The 21,267-nt window shown below is 40.6% G+C and overlaps 1 protein-coding gene across 8 annotated transcripts in view; it reads left to right on the forward strand.

The window, feature by feature from the left end:
* The window catches only part of utrn (utrophin), a 364,200-nt gene that overhangs the window by 265,754 nt on the left and 77,179 nt on the right, over positions 1-21,267 (forward strand). For all 8 annotated transcript variants that reach the window (XM_022677556.2, XM_022677560.2, XM_022677559.2 and 5 more), the window contains 3 exons: positions 288-366; positions 6,479-6,539; positions 19,312-19,373. In XM_022677556.2, the coding sequence (XP_022533277.2) occupies positions 288-366; positions 6,479-6,539; positions 19,312-19,373 (202 nt within the window). The remainder of the gene's footprint in view (positions 1-287; positions 367-6,478; positions 6,540-19,311; positions 19,374-21,267) is intronic.

Genomic DNA, 21,267 nt, shown 5'->3' on the forward strand with positions numbered 1-21,267 from the left:
CCCTTTAAAGAGAGTCTGACTTGTGTCTGTTTGTTGTGAGAGTGTCTTTGGTGACTGTGTCTTAGCCCCACAGAGCTCTACTACTTTACAGAGGTCTCTTGTTGGAATGGATTATGAAAATACTACTGTGTGTGTGTTCAACACAGATAAGTCAAGTTAAAGAGAAGGTGTACAAAACAGGTTTATTGTGTTAAATTCTCTGTCTCTCTCTCTCTCTCTCTCTCTCTCTCTCGCTCTCTCTCTTTCTCTCTCTCTCTCTCTCTTTCTCTCTCTCTCTCACTCTCTAGGCTGCTATAGAGGAGAGGCTGAAGCTCTTACAGGAAGCACACAGAGACTTTGGACCCTCATCACAACACTTCCTCTCCAGTATGTCACACACTCTCGTATTTCTATGCATTTTTAACATTCACTGACTTGCCAAAAGTCAAGGGACAGCAGTATGTAAATGAATCATGAACTCTTACATCAAAACGACGACCTCAATTAAGTTCTGATACTGAGTGCTGCATAAATGGAACATTCCATTTCTAAGGTTGTGCAGAATTTGTTTTATTCCCTGACCCATGAGTGTAGTATCGCATGTATACCGAGAATACACCATAAAAGACATTACCAACCACAGTGGACAGCTCAGTGTGTGGTAATGATCGTGTCTGGTGGTGTCTGGCTAGAGTTGTCCATGCGAACAGACAAGCAACTTTAAAACAACGGCACTGAGTGGTCTAGTAGGCTATAGCACTACCATTATGACCGGGAGATCGCTGGTTCGAATCCCGGTCATGCAGCTTGGCATCAGCTGCCAGAGTCTGAGAGAGCACAATTGGCCTTGCTCTCTCTGGCTGTGTAGATGGCACTTTTTCCCCCTCATCACTCTAAAGGGTGATGTCGATCAGCAAAAGGCGTCTGTGAGCTGCTCTATGGGAACTGAGTCGCTGTGATTTGTTGTTCCGGGACATTTGGCATGCCTCATAGAATCACTGTTTGCTATGTTTTTTTGAAACACCACCAGTTCAACACTTGTTCTGTTCCGTTCGTTTCAGAGAATATGGTTTGAAAATGTGGTGTAATATTTTATATATTATATAATATGTTAAATAAAGACAGTGGCATTCAATGTGATAAAAGCCCTTTCTCTCAGGAAATCAGGATGAACTTGAGGTCATTCTGTGTTAAGCAGAGACGAGGTGTAGTTCTGAGAGAGAGAGAGAGAGAGAGAGAGAGAGAGAGAGAGAGAGAGTGACTGGAGGATTGATTTCATAGCTTTGGTTTTTACCAACTGCACTTGATATATATGTAGATGTGTTTATCCTTGACTGATTGAGTCACAGACATTCTCTGTATAAAGCTTTTCTCTACAGATGTATTACGAGTGTGAGCGTATACAGGTTTATATTCAAGCTATTGAAGTTGTTGTGGACATGAGGTACTGACATCTCTGAAATTCAGCTGATGAAATACCACCTTTCAAAAATTTGAAGGATGTTTTTAACATGAAAAACAGACATTTCCAGAACTCTGGATTCTCGGTCACAAGGATGTGAGTTTAATGCCCATGTCTGCTAAGTTGCCACTGGGTTATGGGTTTGATTCCCAAGTCTACCAAACTACCACTGGGTTGTGAGTTTCTTTCCTGTGAGTTTCATACCATTTGCTAAGCTGTCATTTGGTTGTTGGTTAAGCATTTCTACTAATCTACTAAAGTAGCAATGTGTTGTGAGTTTAAACCCAGGTGTACTAAGCTGTAATTTGATTGTCAATTTTAGCCCACGCCTACTAAGCTGCCACTTGGTTGTTGTTTTATTTCCAGATCTATTAAGCTGCCATGTGGTCGTGGGTTTTTATATCAAGGTCTGCTTGTCAACTAAGGTGACACTGGGTTGTGGATTTAAACACAGGAGCACTAAGCTATAGTTTGATTGTCGATTTCATACCCAAGGCAACAACCACTTGGTTGTTGGTTTAAACCCACAAATTATTAGGCTGCTACATGGTCATAGGTTTATATAGCAAGGTCTATTAATTTACTAAGCTGACACTGTGTTGTGGGTTTAAACCCAGGTGTGCTAAGCTGTAATTTGATTGTCAATTTCATACCCAGACTAAGCTTCCACTTGGTTGTTGGTTTATTTCTAGATCTACAAAGCTGCCACATAGTCAAGGGGTTTTTTATAGCAATGTCTACTAATCTAATAAAATGACACTGGGTTATGGGTTTTAACCCAGGTGTACTAAGCTGTAACTTGGTTGTGAGTTCAATTGCCAGGACTGCTAAGCTGCCACTTGGTTCTTGGTTTATTTCCAGATCTAATAAAATGCCACGTGGTTGTGGGTTTTTATTGCAAGGTCTACTAATCTAATAAGGTTTCACTGTGTTGTGGGTTTAAACCCAGGTGTACTAAACTGTAATTTGATTGTCGATTTCATACCCAGACCTACTAAGCTGCCATATGGTTGTTGGTTTATTTTTTTTTAGATCTGTTAGGCTGCCACGTGGTATTGTGTTTTCATAGCACGGTCTACTAATCTACTAAAATGATACTGGGTTATGGGTTTTAACCCAGGACTGCTAAGCTGCCACTTGGTTGTTGGTTTATTTCCAGATCTAATAAGATGCCATGTGGTTGTGGGTTTTTATTGCAAGGTCTACTAATCTAATAAGGTTTCACTGTGTTGTGGGTTTTAACCCTGGTTTGCTAAACTGTAATTTGATTGTCGATTTCATACTCAGACTTAATAAGCTTCCACTTGGTTGTTGGTTTATTTCTAGCGCAACTAAGCTGCCACATGGTCAAGGGTTTTTTATAGCAAGGTCTACTAATTTACTAAGGCTTCACTGGGTTATGGGTTTTAACCCAGGACTGCTAAGCTACCACTTGGTTGTTGGTTTATTTCCAGATCTAATAAGATGCCATGTGGTTGTGGGTTTTTATTGCAAGGTCTACTAATCTAATAAGGTTTCACTGTGTTGTGGGTTTTAACCCTGGATTGCTAAACTGTAATTTGATTGTCGATTTCATACTCAGACTTAATAAGCTTCCACTTGGTTGTTGGTTTATTTCTAGCTCAACTAAGCTGCCACATGGTCAAGGGTTTTTTTATAGCAAGGTCTACTAATTTACTAAGGCTTCACTGGGTTATGGGTTTAAACCCAGGTGTACTAAGCTGTAATTTGATTGTTGATTTTATACCCAGACCAACTAAGCTTTCACTTGGTTGTTGGTTTATTTTCATATCTAATAAGATGCCACATGGTTGTGGGTTTGTATTGCAAGGTCTACTAATCTAATAAGGTTTCACATGTTGTGGGTTTAAACCCAGGTGTACCAAGCTGTAATTTGATTGTTGATTTTATACCCAGACCTACTAAACTGCCACTTGGTTGTTGGTTTATTTCCAGATCTGTTAAGCTACCATGTGGTCATGGGTTTTGATAGCAAGATCTACTAATCTACTAAAGTGACACACTGGGTTGTGGGTTTTAACCCAGGTGTGCTAAGCTGTAATTTGATGGCCGATTTCATACCCAGGCCTACTAGGCTTCCACTTGGTTGTTGGTTTATTTTCAGATCTTCTAAGCTGCCACATGGTCAAGGGTTATTATAGCAAGGTCTACTAATCTACTAAGGTGACACTGGGTTGTGAGATCTATTCCCTGGTCTGTTAATATTCCACTGGGATGTGGGATTCATACTCAGGTCTGCTAGACTGTGGCTGGGTTGTAAGTTTTATACCCAGATCCACCAGGGCATACACTTTCCTTTTACACAATGATGCACACATTTGTAGTGTGTAAACATTAAGTGTAAGTAAAAACTACATTAAAGAAAATTAAATTTCGATTAAAATATGATTTTGTGCTGTATTTGAAAGATTTTTACATCACGTCTCAGAGAAAAAATTCCACCCACTGAGGCAGATGTGAAAGGAGCCTCATACACAGATGTGTTAAGCTGTCATTGGGTTGTGCTGATGTTTCTGGTGCGCTCATTTAAAAAAAAAAAGAGAACTTTCTGAAGAAAACACCAAATAGTTTTACAGCTAAAGTGGTAAAACCAAACTTAAGTGGTGCTGCTCAAAATGAAATACATTTTTGATCAGAGTCTCTTCAGGCAGGAGGACCATAGCATCAGTCTTGGGCATGGAAATGCTCCCACACAACACAAACTTGAGGCACTCCTCACAGCAGGAAATACTGACTTGCCAGACAGCTCAATGACTGAGCACCGCATGACATGAATTGTCCATTTATTTAATCACAAGTGATTCAGTTTCTGGCCAGTGAGCCTTTCCTCCTGAGACAGGCCTGCAGTTAACACAGCTGTCACAGTCTGCTGGAGAGGTCCAGCCCTGCTGGGGTACAGATTTGCTGTGTAAGAGCACTCTGAAGTAGCCCTTGAGGTCATCTAGTGGAAGACCCTCACGGCTGAAAGCACACAGAACTAGTTGGAGACTGAAGGCCTCAGCTGGAGTAATGGATTCCCAGTGATGGTGACTAACTGTAGAATGGGTTTTTGGCCAAAAAAATGTAAACATCTGTTCATATTTAACCTGAAGAGCATATTGTTCAGTGTCTTTGTGTCTGTGAAGTTTGCCTAGCTTCTACTAGTGCATCTCAAAAAATTAGAATATCATTGAAAAGTTACTTTATTTCAGTAATGAAAAGAAAATGTGAAAATTTGAATATAAAAGCTTTGGGATTTAGGACCATCTCTGGTGAGAATGGGTAATTGCACCGAGCATGCGAACGAATCATTATAAACTGGGTGGGTGTGATGCGGTCTCCTTTTTAGAGCGAATTAATCTGATTCCAGGTTATGTTCAGTCAGAAACTTCCCTTCAGCTACACTCTTTGTTTTTTCTATGAGTGAATGAGCTACTGAGCTCTGAGTTTTCCCTTCTGAAGTCTCCATTGCTCCACCAGCGACTTACATTCAGTAAAACTGAGCCAGATCCTCTTTTAGAGGCTGTACGTTTGACATAAGTACGTAAAGACGTGGCATGACGTGGCCAGAAGAACTTCCACAAAAAGCGACCCTCCACCCCAGTTTTTAGAATGAATATATTAGTCTTAGCAGGGATGGTCGTTTCAGCACTTGGTACCATTAAACACAATATTTTATCCATTCTCCACTCAGAAATGCTTCTGCTTTCAATTTAGAACCAAAATACTACGGACTGCCACTTTGATAAAGTTCAAAATGTGAAGGTCATATATTATATAGATGTATTACACACAGAGTGATCTATTTTAAGCGTTTATTTCTTTTATTGTTGATGATTATGGCTTACAGCCAATGAAAACCCAAAAATCTCAGTCTCAGAAAATTAGATTATTCTAAGTCCTGCTGGAAAATGAAATCTTTATCTCTATAAAAGTTGTTAGCAGCAGAGGGAAGCATGAAGTGCTGTAAGAGTTTTATGGGAAAACAAAACTGCACTGACTTTAGACTTGATATAACACAGTGGGTCAACACCAGCAGATGACATGTCTCTCCAAACAAACCATCACTGATTGGTGGAAATTTCACACTAGACCTCGAGCAGTTTGGACTGTGTGTCTCTCCACTCTTCCTCCAGACTCTGCTCCCTTCATTTACAAATGAAATGTAAAATTTACTGATGATCAGTGATGGTTTGGAGAGGCATGTCATCTGCTGGTGTTGATCCACTGTGTTTTATTATCAAGTCCCAGAAAATCTTACAGCACTTCATACTTCCCTCTGCTGACAACTTTTATGGAGATGTGGATTTCATTTTCCAGCAGGATTTGGAACACTGCCCACACTTCCCAAAGCACCATTTGGTCTTAGAATATTCTTATTTTCTGAGACACTGATTTTTGGGTTTTTATTGGCTGTACGCCATAATCATCAACAATAAAATAAATAAACACTTAAAATACATCTATATAATATATGAGTTTCACATTTATCAGTACTGAATTACTGAAATAAAGTAACTTTTCAATGCGATCTTTACTCTGTACTCACACTGGCTTGTGAACAGTGTGATTCTGAACATTAAAGAGAGTCTCACAGCTGCTGTTTCTTCTTTTTCTCTTTTATAAGATGCATCTTTGCACCAATACTCAGAATTAGTCATGTAAGATACGTGCCTGGATGATCTCGCACCTGCGTCAAACTCGATCCATCACATCGTTAAGTATTATCACTGTGGAGTTCAGCGCCCACGCAGTCGTTTAGCTGTACAGTATCCGTGTCAGTAGTGTGTGGGTCGATAGACTTCTGAACAGGATCATTTTAAACTGCTGCTTTTAGTGCCAACCATATAAACCAGGCCAGCTATGACTAATGCATTGTGAACAGAATCAAAGCTAAAATAGTCTACTTGTGTCATTTTATTTCAATATAAAGTTAAATGAAGGTGATCATTATTAGATTAAAGGCCAAGAATTAGGCGTTTACTTCAGCTTTGGTGTTCTAATTAATTGTGTGTGTGTGTGTGTGTGTGTCCACAGCTTCAGTCCAGTTACCCTGGCAGAGAGCAGTATCCCAGAATAAAGTGCCCTACTATATCAAGTAAGTGTCACTGACGCACATACACACCCCACAAACCTCTGCAACACTTCTACATTCAGGCTACGTTCACATTACCAGGCTGACGTGACTCAAATCTGATTTTTTGCTCAATATGGCTCAGATATAATTTTTTCATGGCTGTGTGAACGTGCCAAATCTTTTTTTTTTTTTTTCACTCTCTGAATCAGATTTGAGTCACCTTCATATGTGGTCCTAAATCAGATACGTATCCAATCCATGGACATGCGACATGAATGTGAACGGTCAAATCCGAATTCATGCGTTTTTTTTGCTTTTACACATTAGCATTAGCGCTACGTGCTTCTCTCTCTCTTACACACACACATCTCTTGGTGCAGCTGTGCAGCTATAGCTGCAAAAACAGCAAAAGCAAACCGCCTGTCATTTTTTCACCTCCTCGACCTGAGCATGAACTTCACACCAGCTGTTTACTGTTTGTTTCTCCACTCCGGTAAAAGATGCTCCACATATGAGCTGCTAACTCATCCATTTTCCTTTATAAAACTACGAGTCGTCTCTCAAATATGTTTTTTTTTTTTTTTTTTTTTTTTGCTGTTGTTGGTGAAGAAGATGACACTTATGCAGGTATCAGTGTGCGCATGTGAGGTGTTTCAGGGACAGATTCATTCACAATTACACACAGATACAGATCACTTACATTGGTAAATGTGAATCCGATCTGATTTGAGTAATGTGTATGTAGTGTATGTTGTGTCTTCATATTGTTGCTCTCACGCAAAATCTGCATCTTCGTTTTTGGCATTTTTTTACCCTTTTTTATACACACTAAATCAGTTGTTCCAATATTATAGTTCCATAGCGTGTGGACCAATCAAAATGTTTCAAAATGACTTAGTATAAAATCTCTTTACATTGGCTTCCTTCTAAATTGAAGATTGAAGAAGTTATTTCAGCTAATTTAATGGAGATGTGGATTTCATTTTCCAGCAGGACTTGGCACACTGCTCACTCTGCCAAAAGTCATATAATAATCGATTTTTCTGAGAAACAAGCTTTTGAGTTTGACTTTAATTTATTATTATTATTATTATTATTATTATTATTATTATTATTATTATTATTTAAAAATGTGCTTTATTTTAGATTAATACTAAAGTGATCCAAACTATGAGGAGAAACACATGGAATTATTTAATAAACCAAAAAAAGTGTTAAACAAACAAGAATATGTTTATATATTTTAGATTCTTCCAAGTAGCACCTCTTGTTTAGATGACAGATTTGGAAAAGTACATACTTTTAGCATTTAAAAAATATATATACAATATACAATATATATATATACAATTTTAAACTTATGGCAAATTAAGTGTATTTCAATTGTAATTGAGCTACATTTAAATACATCATACAATAATGGTGTGTGTAAAGTTGTGCTTTTGAGTCCATTTTTCATAACTTGAGATTAGAGTTTAGAGTTTTTTTAAACATCAATTCTAAACTACTTTGCATATGGATGCACATATTGTATACACGTTACTGCTACACTAAGCCTCTTGCTGGTTTATTGTGATTTTGAGCAAACTCGTATTAGCTTGGTGGCATTGTGTGATGGAGGAGTATAGGCCAGTGGGAGAGAACTGTGTGGAAATGACTAAATTAGAGAAAATAATGAACTCTTTTGCGTACAGTATCTGTTTATAAATACAGTATAAATCTAAACAAAAACACACTCACCGGCCCACACACACACTCTCTTACTGAAGCCTCTGTTCCACTAGCAGCTCGAGCAGCTGTGTGCTGGATCACGGCTGTGTAAGATCTCTGCATGCTTCTGCAGCACCTGCTGTTCGCCAAGTTTATGAACAGGAATAGCATCTTCCTGCTGGCTTTTAACCAGGATGCTGAGAGGTTACTGCAGTTTTTTTTAGTTCAGCCTCTGCTGCGGAGGTCTTAAGCTCAGACATTCTGAGATTTTAGAACATTTCCTGGACCTTCAGCTGAGAAGTTTATCCTGCTTGTTTATCCTTACTTTCGTTTTAAGTGTGAAAGCACAGAAATGGAACACTTTTCCCATATAAACCATGTTTATTTGCTTTTCACCTACAACTAAATACTTTAGGATGCTTAGCGTTTCACCTTGCAGGAGCTCCTCCAAACAGGTGTGTGTGTGTATGTATATGTATAAAAATATATGTATATATAAGTCATGGAATTTCAAAACTGCAATTTTCAGGACTGGATAAGTTTTGAAAAAATATAAAAATACCCAGAAAGTTTTGGAAAATTATGAAAATTTGCAATCTACAAATCTTTTATTTTATTTATTTTTATTTTATTTATTTTTTTTTTAAATCTATTGATGGAGAAAATCTATTTTGAGTTAACAAATACATCAGCTCAAAATTAGTTAAGTCATTTAGCCCTACTCAATGGCGCTCTCAAGATTTTACACACATTTTATTATTGAAGGTTTTTTCAATATTGTTTTAAAAATATATATATATTTTAGTCAAATTAATTTTAGGCCTGTTGCAATCGATTTTGATTATAGATTTTGTAGATTTTTGTTTTATTTAGGTTTTATTGTCCATGTCTGCACTGATGTTTTAACAATCGTATGGTCATGAAAATTTGCCTTAAAGGCATGAAAAAGTCACGAAAATCATGAAAATTTCTTGTTTAAAAAAATTGTATAACCCCCTCCCATGCAGACCAGCGCAAGACAGGCGTAGTTCACTATGCTGTGCTTATCATAGTACTCTTAGGATTTATTAGTATATACTGTTGGAAAGGGAAGTAATGTGATAGATGGAAACATCAAACATACAAAGTGAACCAACCATATGACCCTACACATAGCAACAGGAGTGGATAGCTTCCGAACCTGTAGTTCCTCTGTTTAATCTGGTTTCACACTGACATAAATGTAAACGCACCAAAATGCGCACCAATTAACCACGTGAGCAGGCTGTGTCCTCCAATTGGGCGGAGCTCTCTGACGTTGGAGTAAATATAAATATGCAAAAAAAAAGGTAATTATAGAGAGAAGGTTCTGTGTTCCAGCGTGTATATCTGTGCTTTAACACTGAACGCTGAAACGATGCGCTTTCCAGCACAGAGTTTGGACGTGCAGCGCAGATGTAAACATAGTAAACCATAGAGTCACGTGGCTGTGAGCAGTGAACGTAGCACAGACCGTGCGTGCATGAACACATCGTTTGTTCATAGCTGTGATAATTAGATAATAATATATCAGTTTAAACTGTGTCTTATCAGCAGTTTAGCTCAAATAAATGGACTATATTTAATAGCTGGGTCGGATCAAGACCGGATTACGTTCTCACCACAAGTGAACTGCTCCAGAGTTCGTTTGGGACCGGACCCAGAGCACCTTCTCTAGGTGGTCTCAGTCCGGTTCTATTGAGCTGCACCCGAGTGTGATTACTAAAAACGGGCCAGAGTTTGTTTTAACTGTACCAAATAGTGCTGGTGTGGAAATGCCCTAAATCAGCTAGAGTCAACTAGAAGCAAAGACCACCAGACTACCAGATTTAGGAGGACTAGAGTACTCTGGATTGCCCTCAGGCTCTGAAACCGCTTTCACACTTCACCAAATGAACCTGTAACTCGTGGAGCAAGCGCTCTCATCTCCAGAAAAACTAGAGCCAGTGTGAAAACACTGTAAGAGCAGAAGAGAGGAGAGAGGAGATGGATAGACAGATGGGTTTGAGAGAGTAGAGAGTGGGTAGAGAGTGCCAGGACAGGGGGGTGGGCAGTGATGTGCCCTGTCGAACACCTGTGCAGCTCTGGGTGAGGTTCTTTGCCCTGTAGCTCGACACTTGAAGGGAGAGTAGATGAAAGTGAGGCTTACAGCTCAAGAAGTCAACACCAGCTGTGTGTACACGCGTGTGTGTGTGTGTGTGTATGAGTGTGTGTGTGTGTGTATGAGTGATCAGTTGCATTGCTGCCAAATAAACTCACTTTCACTATCTCCAACTCTCTCTCTCTCCTGGCTGACAGCAGCCATATGCTCATGCATTTGCATGGACCTCAGCACATACATTCCGGCGCATTAGTGCAGCTAGCCGAAGCGTTTTCATGATAACCTGCTGTAAAAAGTAACACAAAGAGCTGAGTCTCAGTGACAGATGTGCGCTCTGGATAACGTATTAGCCTAATCCCACAAACTGTATTAAAGTAGGCCTTTCAGTGTATTCCCAACATGCCAGAATCTCTGACAGGTGGATTACACTGCAAAACTGAGCCCGCATTCTCCACCATTTTCACACAAAGCTCAGTTACTGCTAGTAAATTAACTCTATAGGTGACTTACTGTAGTTATTTAACCTTAAAAGTGTTGGTTTACACGTGCAAATTTACTGTGTAACTGATGTAATGATAATAATGTTAATAATACTGTCAAGTCACAACTGGCTAAAAAGTTAGTTTCCGAAATTTGTTTAGAAATAAGGCATGCCGGGCCCTGATTATTAGATAAAAATAGCATTTTAGATGTTTTAACAATCGTATGGTTATGAAAATAAAATATTTTGTTCATGCAGAAAATAATATTGTCACTAACATAAGCAGTTTCAGGTAAATTTTTGTTCAGGTTTAGTTTTGCATTAGTTTAACTTAACTTTAATGAATTAATGATGCATGATGTGGTGAACCTACGTTTTAGCAAATTTTTGGACATGGCAGTGAGAATTAATCTATAGCCTCCAGCTTTTTGTCCTTTAGCCTTAGATGTTTAAACTCATCTAATCTAATGGGATCCAATCTAAATGTTTACTTTGTGGTTTCCAGCATTCTGTGATTTTCCAGTCTGTCACTAAAGCTGCATCTTCCTGTGGAAATCCATTTCAGGCTGACAGCAGTGCCCTTTCCTTTGTAAAACCTCATCAGCGTCATCCGCGGCTCCCTCCTGATCCCGCGTTTGGGGATTGGGCTAAGCCTCCACTCCTAATTAAAACTCACCGGCCTCTTAGCGCCCAGAGCACGGCGTGATCATGACCTGAGTGAAGTCAGAGGTTAATATCAGACACTCAGCAGGAGGCTGACGGAGGGAGGCTCTTGAGTGACAGATTAATTTGTCTGTTGGCTGCCAGGCTGAGGGCTCGGATCAGAGGTTGATTGTCCCGGAAAAGCTCGGACGCTGGCGCGAAACTCCCTTACACACGGGGAGACGAGTGCACTCTGACCTGGTGGTATTTACAGGACTCGGGGAGGCACTCTCCCACATGCACTGACTGGTGAAATTACTGACCATGATAGAAAAACAAAAAACGATGAGTCAGAATGTGTATTTGTTATAATGTCATAAATACGTAAAGAACCGTGAGATCATCAACACTTTTTTCAGTAAAATCTTTAAATGAATGTATTTAGATGTTTAAAGGTCTCATTCCATCATTTTTACATTAATTTTAAACAGTCTAGTTGTGGTCTCTAATATAAATGAATGCCATGTAAGCTGTTTTTTTTTTTTTTGTGGAAAAATCACTGCTTTAGATCACTGAGTGAGAGGTCTCTAAAGAAAGACAGGTTTTCGTCTCTTGCTCATGATTATTCATGCATGCAAATATATAGCCTCTGATTGGCTAACAGGACTGCAGCAGATCCCCTACCTTCCTTCCCCCCTACAATCAAGAGTGTAGGCTTCATGGATTTTCCCCCCTTTCCACGGCCGCGCGGTCACCCTACCCGGCTTCCATTATTAAATGCTTATATTGTAACATTTTTATATCCCCACAGAATTCGTTTTTTAAAACTTTATTCAGCTCTATTTGAAAGGGTGTGGTTATTGTAAAAGGGTTGGGGTACACCTAGCCGGGGTGGGACCAATGACTGTATGGGCGGAACAATAGACTGTGTATAGCTCTGTAGAGGCAGCCCTCAGGGGCGGGGTTATTCAAATGAGTAGGCTGTCTTTCCACAGTCTTTCTCCCTCCTCTGGTCTCTACTGCGACTCAGACTGGGGTTTCAGGATCGCCAACATGGCGGACGATTTTGGCGTCATTTTCATTAAATTCATTAAATTTGATTATTATTTTTATTCTGCACAGAGAAAACAGTCAACTCTTCCTTATTTGTAATGTTTGTATTACCTGTTTAAATTACCTGTTAAACAATCAGAATTCATCAGGGTGTGAAGCTTATTACCTTTAAAATACTGTAACACGAAACGGGAACAGCACCCCCTCCCCTGCACTCACATTTACTTACTCTCTTTCTCCTGATACAGGCTTCTCTCTCTCTCTCTCTCTCTCTCTCTCATGTTTAGTCCTCTCAGATGAATTTATCTGTGAGCAGAAGTTTAGGGAGATAAGAGTTTTCCATCTCCACTCGCTGCTGGGGAAAAGAAAGAAAAACAGCTTTTCCTCAGACTCCCGCCAAACCCTCGCTCTGATGTAAGAAGCTTCAGACAATTAATTTAGCTCATTTGTCGAGCTAATTTTATGACACAAGCTTTACTATACACTGATTGGGCAACAAGACCTCATGCTGCTGTTATTGTGATAAATTATGATGTGATATGGTCACATAGGGCAAGATAATATGTCCAAAAATTAACAATGTAGAGTGGCTTGCAGAAGTATTCATTGTATTTTATATTTGCCTATTCTTCTTTTTTCAAAATAGTTCAAACTCAACCAGAGCATCTGTGAACAGTGATTTTCATGACTTGCCACAGATTCTCAATGGGATTTAGGATAGGACTGTGACTGGACCATTCTAACACATGATTATTACTGGATAGAAACCATTCCACCATAGCTCTGACTGTATGTTTAGGGTCATTGTCTTGTTGGAAGGTGAATCTCCTTCCCAGTCTCAAGTCTTTTGCAGACTTTAACAGGTTTGTCTTCCATGTTTGCCATGTATTTAGCTCTACCCATCTTTCCATTAACTCTGACCAGCTTCCACTGCATGATGCAGCCACCACCATGTTTCACAGTGTAGCTAATGTGTATTCAGAGTAATGTCTGGTGAATTATTTGGTCTTAATCATGCTGTTTGTTCATTAGTGTTCTCTAACAAACCACTTCTCAGAACAGGTGTATTTTAATTTATACTGAGACTAAATTACACACAGCTGGACTCTACTAACTTATTCAGTGATTTCTGATGGTGTTTTTTTTTGTGGTTTTAGATTAAAATATAAACTTACTAAAAAATATAAGCCAAAGAAACTGTCCCATGTTCCTTCCATTCATTTTCCTTCATGCCCAAAACCTAGAGTTTTATTTGCCGGACATCTGCTAAACTGCATGGACTCTATCAGGGCAGGTCCCCAAACTCTATTTCAGGGCTGTCTCAACTGTTTTCATTTTCTCATCCCATGTTCTTTCTAGTCAGCTGAACAACTATTCTGAGTTTTCTTTAGGAAATGCACTTTTCTGTTCTATTCGTTTCTATTTGTTGTTCTTCTATTATTTTTAGAGGTGACAAAAACACACTCACTTCTAAGATCCACACACCATATTTTATTTTTCTATTTCATCACCAAACAACCATTTTTTTTAATTGACCACCTGATGAACACCAAGCTGCATGTATCTTAAAATAACCGCACCCATCCGTTCTTCGTTCATCTGCCTCCTCTACGTGGCTGTTCTGCTCGTACTGCAGCTCGACTTTGAGGTGTTTTTTTGCGCTCTGTGATCTGTATCTGCAGTCTGAAGGGCACAGCCAGCTAAACAGGAAATGCCAGAGGAGGTACTTTGTTGGTTCTAATTGCGCTAACGAGCGTAATTACAGTGCACATCAGAGGCTCGAACTGGTCATGGCACTGCAACACACCACTGTCTACAGGGCATCGCTTCCAATCTCCTGGCTGCTCTATCGCAAACGGGAAGCAGCAAGCTGTCTTTAATGAGCCCACTATCACCCGTTTGTCTCGACGCCCCTGGCCAAAGCCTGAAGTCTTCCAGCTGAAACTGAGCCACCAGAACCTGACCTTCTGTGTCCGTGTGCTTTTCTGATTAAGCAGGTGGACTGGATTGCACATAGTGAATAAGGTTTCTCTGCTCCAGAGACACAAGCGCTGTCCACAAACATTTGGACATATTCGAGCATGGGTTCGAATCCCGCTTATGTGGCTTGCCATCAGCTGCCAGAGCCCTGAGAGAGCACAATTGGCCTTGCTCTATCTGGGTGGGTAGATGCTGTTCTTTCCCCTCATCACTCCTAAGGTGATGTTGATCAGCACAAGGCGTCTGTGAGCTGATGTGTCAGAACCGAGTCGCTGCACTTTCCTCTGAGCGCGTTGTGATGCTACTCTACAATGCTGCATCAGCAGCAGCTCGAAAAGAAACCGTGGCTGACTTCACATGTATCGGAGACACTTAGAATGTGTCCAGGTTAGCTTTTAATAATAGCCATCACAAGCTATTTATTTTTATAGTTAAGCTTTTGGTATCTACGATATTTACTTTAAAGTATTAAGTTTTACGATTTCCAAAGGTACCCAAGTGAGCTTCACAATATATCTAAAATTAACCTCACAAGCTATGTTGTCTCCAGATGGATCTAAGCTAGACATCACAAGGTACCTAAGTTAGCCGCACAACATATCCGAGTTTGTATTACAAGGTTTCCAAGTTGGCTTCAGAAGCTAAGCTAATATCGCAGGTATCTTAGTAAGCTAGACTTCACAAATTACCACATGTAGCTTCACTTAGTAACCAGGTACCGTTAGCATTAGCCTGCTGATGTTAGCAGGACAGACTGAGTGTGTGCAGAGTGTGTGTCCAGTTGCGTGTCACTGGGTGAGAGGTGTCTGAGAGCTGGGTGCTGGTGTCAGTGGTGATCTTGAGGCTGATTGAGTCGGGCAGTGTTTCAGGCGGCTGCAGAGAGAGAGAGGACCCCTCCAGGACGGGGCTGTCAGCCATTCAGAGAAAATGATGAATAATGATGAACACCTGCTGAAGACTTCTGTTCCCTCCCCCCCACGAGACCACCACCACCACCAGATCTGTCCTCTCTCTCTCTCTCCAGCTATCTCTCCTTCTTTCACAGTCCTCTTCACACTACCACTTTTTCCTTCTTTCTCTCTCTCTTTTACCCATCTTTCTTCCTCTCTTGCTCCTTCTTTCACACTACCCCTTTCTCCCTCTTTCTCTCTCTCTCCCATTTTTCACTGTCTTTTTCTCTCTATCTTTCTCCCTCTCTCACTTTTTACACTACCCCCTCTATCTCTCTCCCTCTCCTCTCTTTTGCACTACCCTTCTCTAGCTAGCTCTCTCTTCAGCTATATCTCTCACCTGTCTCTCCCTCTTTCACACCACTGTCCATTTCTTTCTGTTTCTCCACCTCTGTTCCCTGTTCAAACTATCCCTTTCTCTTTCTCTCTCTCTCCCCTTCTTTCACTGTCCACGTCTCTCTTTTTTTCCCCCTCTCTCGCTCCTTTTTTCACACCTTTCACACTACCCATCTCTTTCTCTCTCTCCATCTCACTCCTTTCTCTCTCTCTCTCTCTCTCTCTCTCTCTCTCCTTTTACTGTGATCTTCAGTCTCTCTTTCTCCCTTTCTTGCTCCTTCTTTTACACTACCTCTCTCTCTTTCTCTCTCTCCTTTCACTATTCTCTTCTCTATCTTTCTCCCACTCTCGCTCCTTTTTTCACACCTTTCACACTTCCCATCTCTTTCTCTCTCTCCCTCTCACTCCTTTTTTCACTCTCTCTCTCCTTTTACTCTGCTCTTCAGTCTCTCTTCCTCCCTTTTTTGCTCCTTCTTTTACACTACCTCTCTATTTCTGTCTCTCCTTCTTTCACTGTGCTCTTATGTCTCTTTCTCCTTCTCTCTCCTTCTTTCACTATTCTCTTCTCTATCTTTCTCCCACTCTCGCTCCTCTACACTACCTCTGTCTGTCTGTCTCTCTCTCCCTCTCTCTCTCTTTCCCCTTCTTTCACACCCTGTCTCTCTCTCTCTCTTCCCTTTTTTCACACTCCTTTTCTTTCTCTCTTTCTCCCTCTCTAGATCCTTGTTTCCTCCTTCAGCTTTATCTCTCATCTCTCTCTACCTTTACCACATTCTCTCCCTCTTTCACACCACTGTCCATTTCTTTTTTCTGTTTCTCCACCTCTCTCCCCTATTTAAACTACATCTCTCTCTCTCTCTCTCTCTCTCTCTCTCTCTCTCTCTCTCTTACCATCTATCTCTCCTTCTTTCACACTGTACTCATCTCTCTCTTTCTCCTACCTGTTACCTTCCTTTCTATATTTCTCTACCTCTTCCTCTCCCTTCCAGTTACTCTTTTTCTAACATTTCCTCTCACTACCTCTCTCTCTTTACCCATCTCTCTCTAAATCTTTCTGTACCTGTCCTTCTCTCTAACACTCTATCTCTACCCCCCACCCCTCTTTTCTCTGGGTGTCCCACAGGTGTGAAGTGTGTGTGTTGTGTGCTGGGTGAGTGTGAGTGTGAGGTGATAGCAGTGTGAGAGTGGAGGCTGATTGCTGTGATTGGCTGCGTGGTGGATGCACTTGCACTGTCATTACTCTTTCATTTCACTGTAAAATTCTCCTGCTTGCTTTCTTTCTCTCACTTTCTCCTCTTTGTTGCAGCAGGTGTGTGTGTGTTTGTGTGTGTGTGTGTTTTTTTGTGTGTGTGTGTGTGTGTGTGTGTGTGTGTGTGTGAGTGAGAGAGAGAGAGACTTCATCACACCAGGAAAAGACACACAGAAGGTGAAGTAGAGTGGAATAGACTGTGTGAGATAAAGCGAATGATGAGCTGCACCTGTTGTCAGTTTGGTGTCTGTGCCTCATTCAGAAAGCAGTTTGAGCTGAAACACTTCAGTGTTGGTGAGCCGAGCAAAACTGATGTAGGCTGAATAGGCGGATGTATGTTTTATATATTTGTTCATTTAAAACATTTGACTGATGCTCTTCTGCAGAGTAATTTAGATTTGAAACATGTTACTCGGGAAGAAGAATGTGGTGTTGGAGATCTTACCCATTATGCGCATTATGTAACACTAGTAAGGAACAGGGGTGTTGCCATGTTTTCCTTCTAAATACAGTTAAGCTAAAATAAGCTTTGATTTCCAAATTACTCCAGCACTAAGAGCTGGAGCATTAGCAATAGCAGCTACACTGAGGAACCCTGAGTGTTCTGGTAAGTCAGAGTGATGTTATCTAGTGGTTCGTCCCACGTAGCTTGTTTTAACGCTGTAAACACACAGACTACAGTCCAATATACTCACCTCTGAACTGCAAAAGAGCTAGCGGTTAGCGACTAATGCTGCTCCAGCAGTGCTAGCAAGGGTTTATTAGAGCTAGCACTTAGCACAGTTAGCAGCTAATGCTAATACTGCTCCAGCACTAAGCTATGTGCCTCAGGCTAAACTGAAGCTCCTGTATAATGCTGCACTTCAGCGGAGTGGCTTTACTGCTCCTTATAACCTGGCTAATAAAATTCATACATAAGGTGCACCGGATTAAAAGGCGATTTTTGTGAAAATTAAAAGGGTTTTAAGTGCGCCTCATAGTGCGAAAAATATGGTACTTTTCTTGTTGTTGTCGAGTGGAAATCAAGCTCTAGTTTGTAGTGTGGAACGTGTGAAAGGTGTGGTGTTATCCACTACCTACTTCAACCACTACACTACTCTACTCTACATGACACATACTCTACTCCTCAGTAAATGTCTTTGTTTTAGATACACCACTGTGACCTTCTATTAACATCTGAGCAGCCAACCCCTTTCCATTGTAGCCACATAGCAACACCGTAGCAACCAAAAGTCATACTTTAGCAATATCTTAGCAAGATCCTTGAAACAGATTAGGAACACATTAGAAACTGCTCAGCAACATCGTAGCAGCAAACACATAGCGAAATCCTGGGAAACAACAGCTACTGTATAGCAACACCTTAGCAACCACCAAGTAACAGCTACTTTTGAAATGATATCACAATAGAGGACAGTTTTTAGACATGGAATCTGGAATCTGTAGTGGTTGATATAGTCTTGCTAAGCAATTGCTAAGTGGTTGCTATGGTGTTACTATGGTGTCTCTGGTTGTTGCTATAATGTTGCTAAGCAGTTGCTAAGGTGTTGCTAGGTGTTCGTAACGCATTGCTATGGTATACATAGTGATTGCTGTGGTGTTTCTAAGCAGTTGCTAAGGTGTTGCTAGTTGTTTGCTAAGGCATTTATTTGGTATCCATGGTGGTTTCTATGGTGTTGCTAAGAAGTTACTAGGTGGTTGCTGAGGTGTGGCTATGGTATTAGTGGTGGTTGCTGTGATGTGGCTTAGCAGTTGCTATGGTGTTACTATGGTATCTCTGGTGGTTACTATAAAGTTGGTAAGCAGTTGCTAAGGTGTTGCTTGGTGGTTGCTAAGGTGTTGCTATGCTATACACGGCGGTTGCTATGGTGTTGCTAAGGTGTCGGTAGGTGGTTGCTAAATAATGTATTTGCAAACACATCGGCTCGACTATGAACACTAGGTTGCTCTGGCTGTGCGGGAAGTCCAAGCTTTTGACCGATAGCTGGTTTATCCAGCAGCTCCTCCATACACACACAGTACAGGAGAACATGGGAGAGAAAGGGTTCAGTGCGCAGAGCTGCTGGTGCACGAGTTAGAACTCTGGGCCCCCCATTCATTCCTATTGGGAATATTTGTACGACAATAGTACGAAAAACTTACATCGTATCATTTTGCACAAACAGAATTACAGTACACAGTTTTATAGTATTGTGTAGAATTTCAACAGGAGGACTTTGGCGATTTGAGCAGATTTATTTAAATCTCTCTCTCTCTCTCTCTCTCTCTCTCAGTCATCAGACTCAGACGACGTGTTGGGATCATCCCAAAATGACAGAGCTTTACCAGTCCCTCGGTGAGTTTAACACTATTTACACTCCACTGCTACACCATCACCATCATCATCATCTCACACACACACTGATCCTCACACACCTGTCACACACCTCCACCCCCGCTGTGTACACATCCCCGTCCACTGAGAGGACAGCTGACTGTCATTTACCACACACACACTGCCTGAATGTGACCATGAACACCTGCACAATACACACACGCACACACACACGCACCCACACCCACACACACACACACACACATATATATCGTTCTCGGCAGGAGCTGCGGATGTCCCAGTGGTCCGGTCTCACTCTTTCGTCTCCCTTTTTCTCTGTCCAACAGCTGCTCTCTGGAGTTATAAGGCACATGAGAGAAAGAGAGATAAAATAAACACACACACACACACACACACACACACACAGAGTGTGTGTTTCTCTTTCTCTACTAGGAATAAGATGCTTCAAAGGTCTTCTTTTTTATAAAATCTGGAGACCTTAGAGATAATTATTTCTCAGTACTTTTGCAGTGCTAAGATAAGAAAATATATATATATATATATTAAAGGTCTCATTCCATTTTTTTTTTTATTCATTTTAAAATGTCTAGTTGTGGTCACTAGTATAAATTAATGTTTTTTGTGAAAAAAAGTGTTCAGGTGTTTCTATTTAGCCCTGCTTTAGATCACTGAATTACTGGTCTCTGAAGAAAAAGGCAGGATTTCGGCCCTTTCAGAATATTCATACATGCAAATATATCGCCTCGAATTGGCTAACAGCACTGTAGCAGAGAACGCCTACCTGCCTTCCCCCACAGTCAATTTTACAGCTCAAAAGCTCAAAGGATAAAATATTTTCAGAGACACAGCCTTAGGTATAAAATGACAGCACTGAGGACCAGATAAAGTTAAAGTTCCCCTTAACGCCAGACTGCCAGCGTTACTCGGCTGTGAGGCTGAGGGAAAATGTTATCAATGCCACGGTGCGAGTGTAGGCTGCCCGCTGCGGCGCTGCTCTCTCCACGGCCGCATGGTTAAAAAAAGATTTTCTTTTAAAGTCAAACGAGCACTGGAGGTTAATCTTCACAGATTTCTCTCCTGAAAACTGTTTATTTGGGGAAGTAAAGCGCTTCCACTTATTTACAGGGTGATATTAGCTTACAGTTCATCCCACGTAGCTTGTTTTAACCTTATAAACATGCAGACTACAGTCCAATATACTAAGAGCTAGCACAGTTAGCGGGTAATGCTAATGCTGCTCCAGCAGTGCTAGCTGGTGTTAGAAGCAGGTTACAGGCCGATAAAACTCACCTCTGAGCAGGGAAATAGCGGTTAGTGGCTAATGCTACTCCAATTCCGTTGCTGGAGAACTAAACTAAACCTCGGCTTCAGCAGAGTGGCTTTACTGCTGCTTGCAACGTGACTGGTAAAATTCATACATAAGGCTAACCGGATTAAAACTGACGATTTTTGGGAAAATGTAATGATTGGGAAAATGTAATAATTAAGTGTGTCTTATAGTGCAAAAAATACAGTATTCTTTTGTAGGAATATCAATAATAAATACGCTTAAATATACTCTTTAATGCAATACCATTAAATTATCATGCTTTATTATAAAGTTTATATAGGTCATTCTAACGATTATATGGTCACATGTTTTTGAATAACATTAATGACCAAAGTATTTCACAGGTCTTAAAGAAGTGGGTTCCCCATGCCTTTTTTTTTACAATACTAATTGGTGTACATAAGCTTCCATTATTTGATATCTTTCTACAGTGCTTTAGTGTAGTTTCTCTAGTTCAAAACCAAAAAAACATGTAAACGTGGGCCACCAGACCGGTCTGTACTGGACTGGTCTGGTCTGTACTGGTCTGTACTGGTCTGGTGGTGGTTTGGAGGATGTTCTTGT

The sequence above is a fragment of the Astyanax mexicanus genome, chromosome 13 (genome assembly GCF_023375975.1).
Source record: "Astyanax mexicanus isolate ESR-SI-001 chromosome 13, AstMex3_surface, whole genome shotgun sequence".
NCBI classification, from domain to species: domain Eukaryota; kingdom Metazoa; phylum Chordata; class Actinopteri; order Characiformes; family Acestrorhamphidae; genus Astyanax; species Astyanax mexicanus.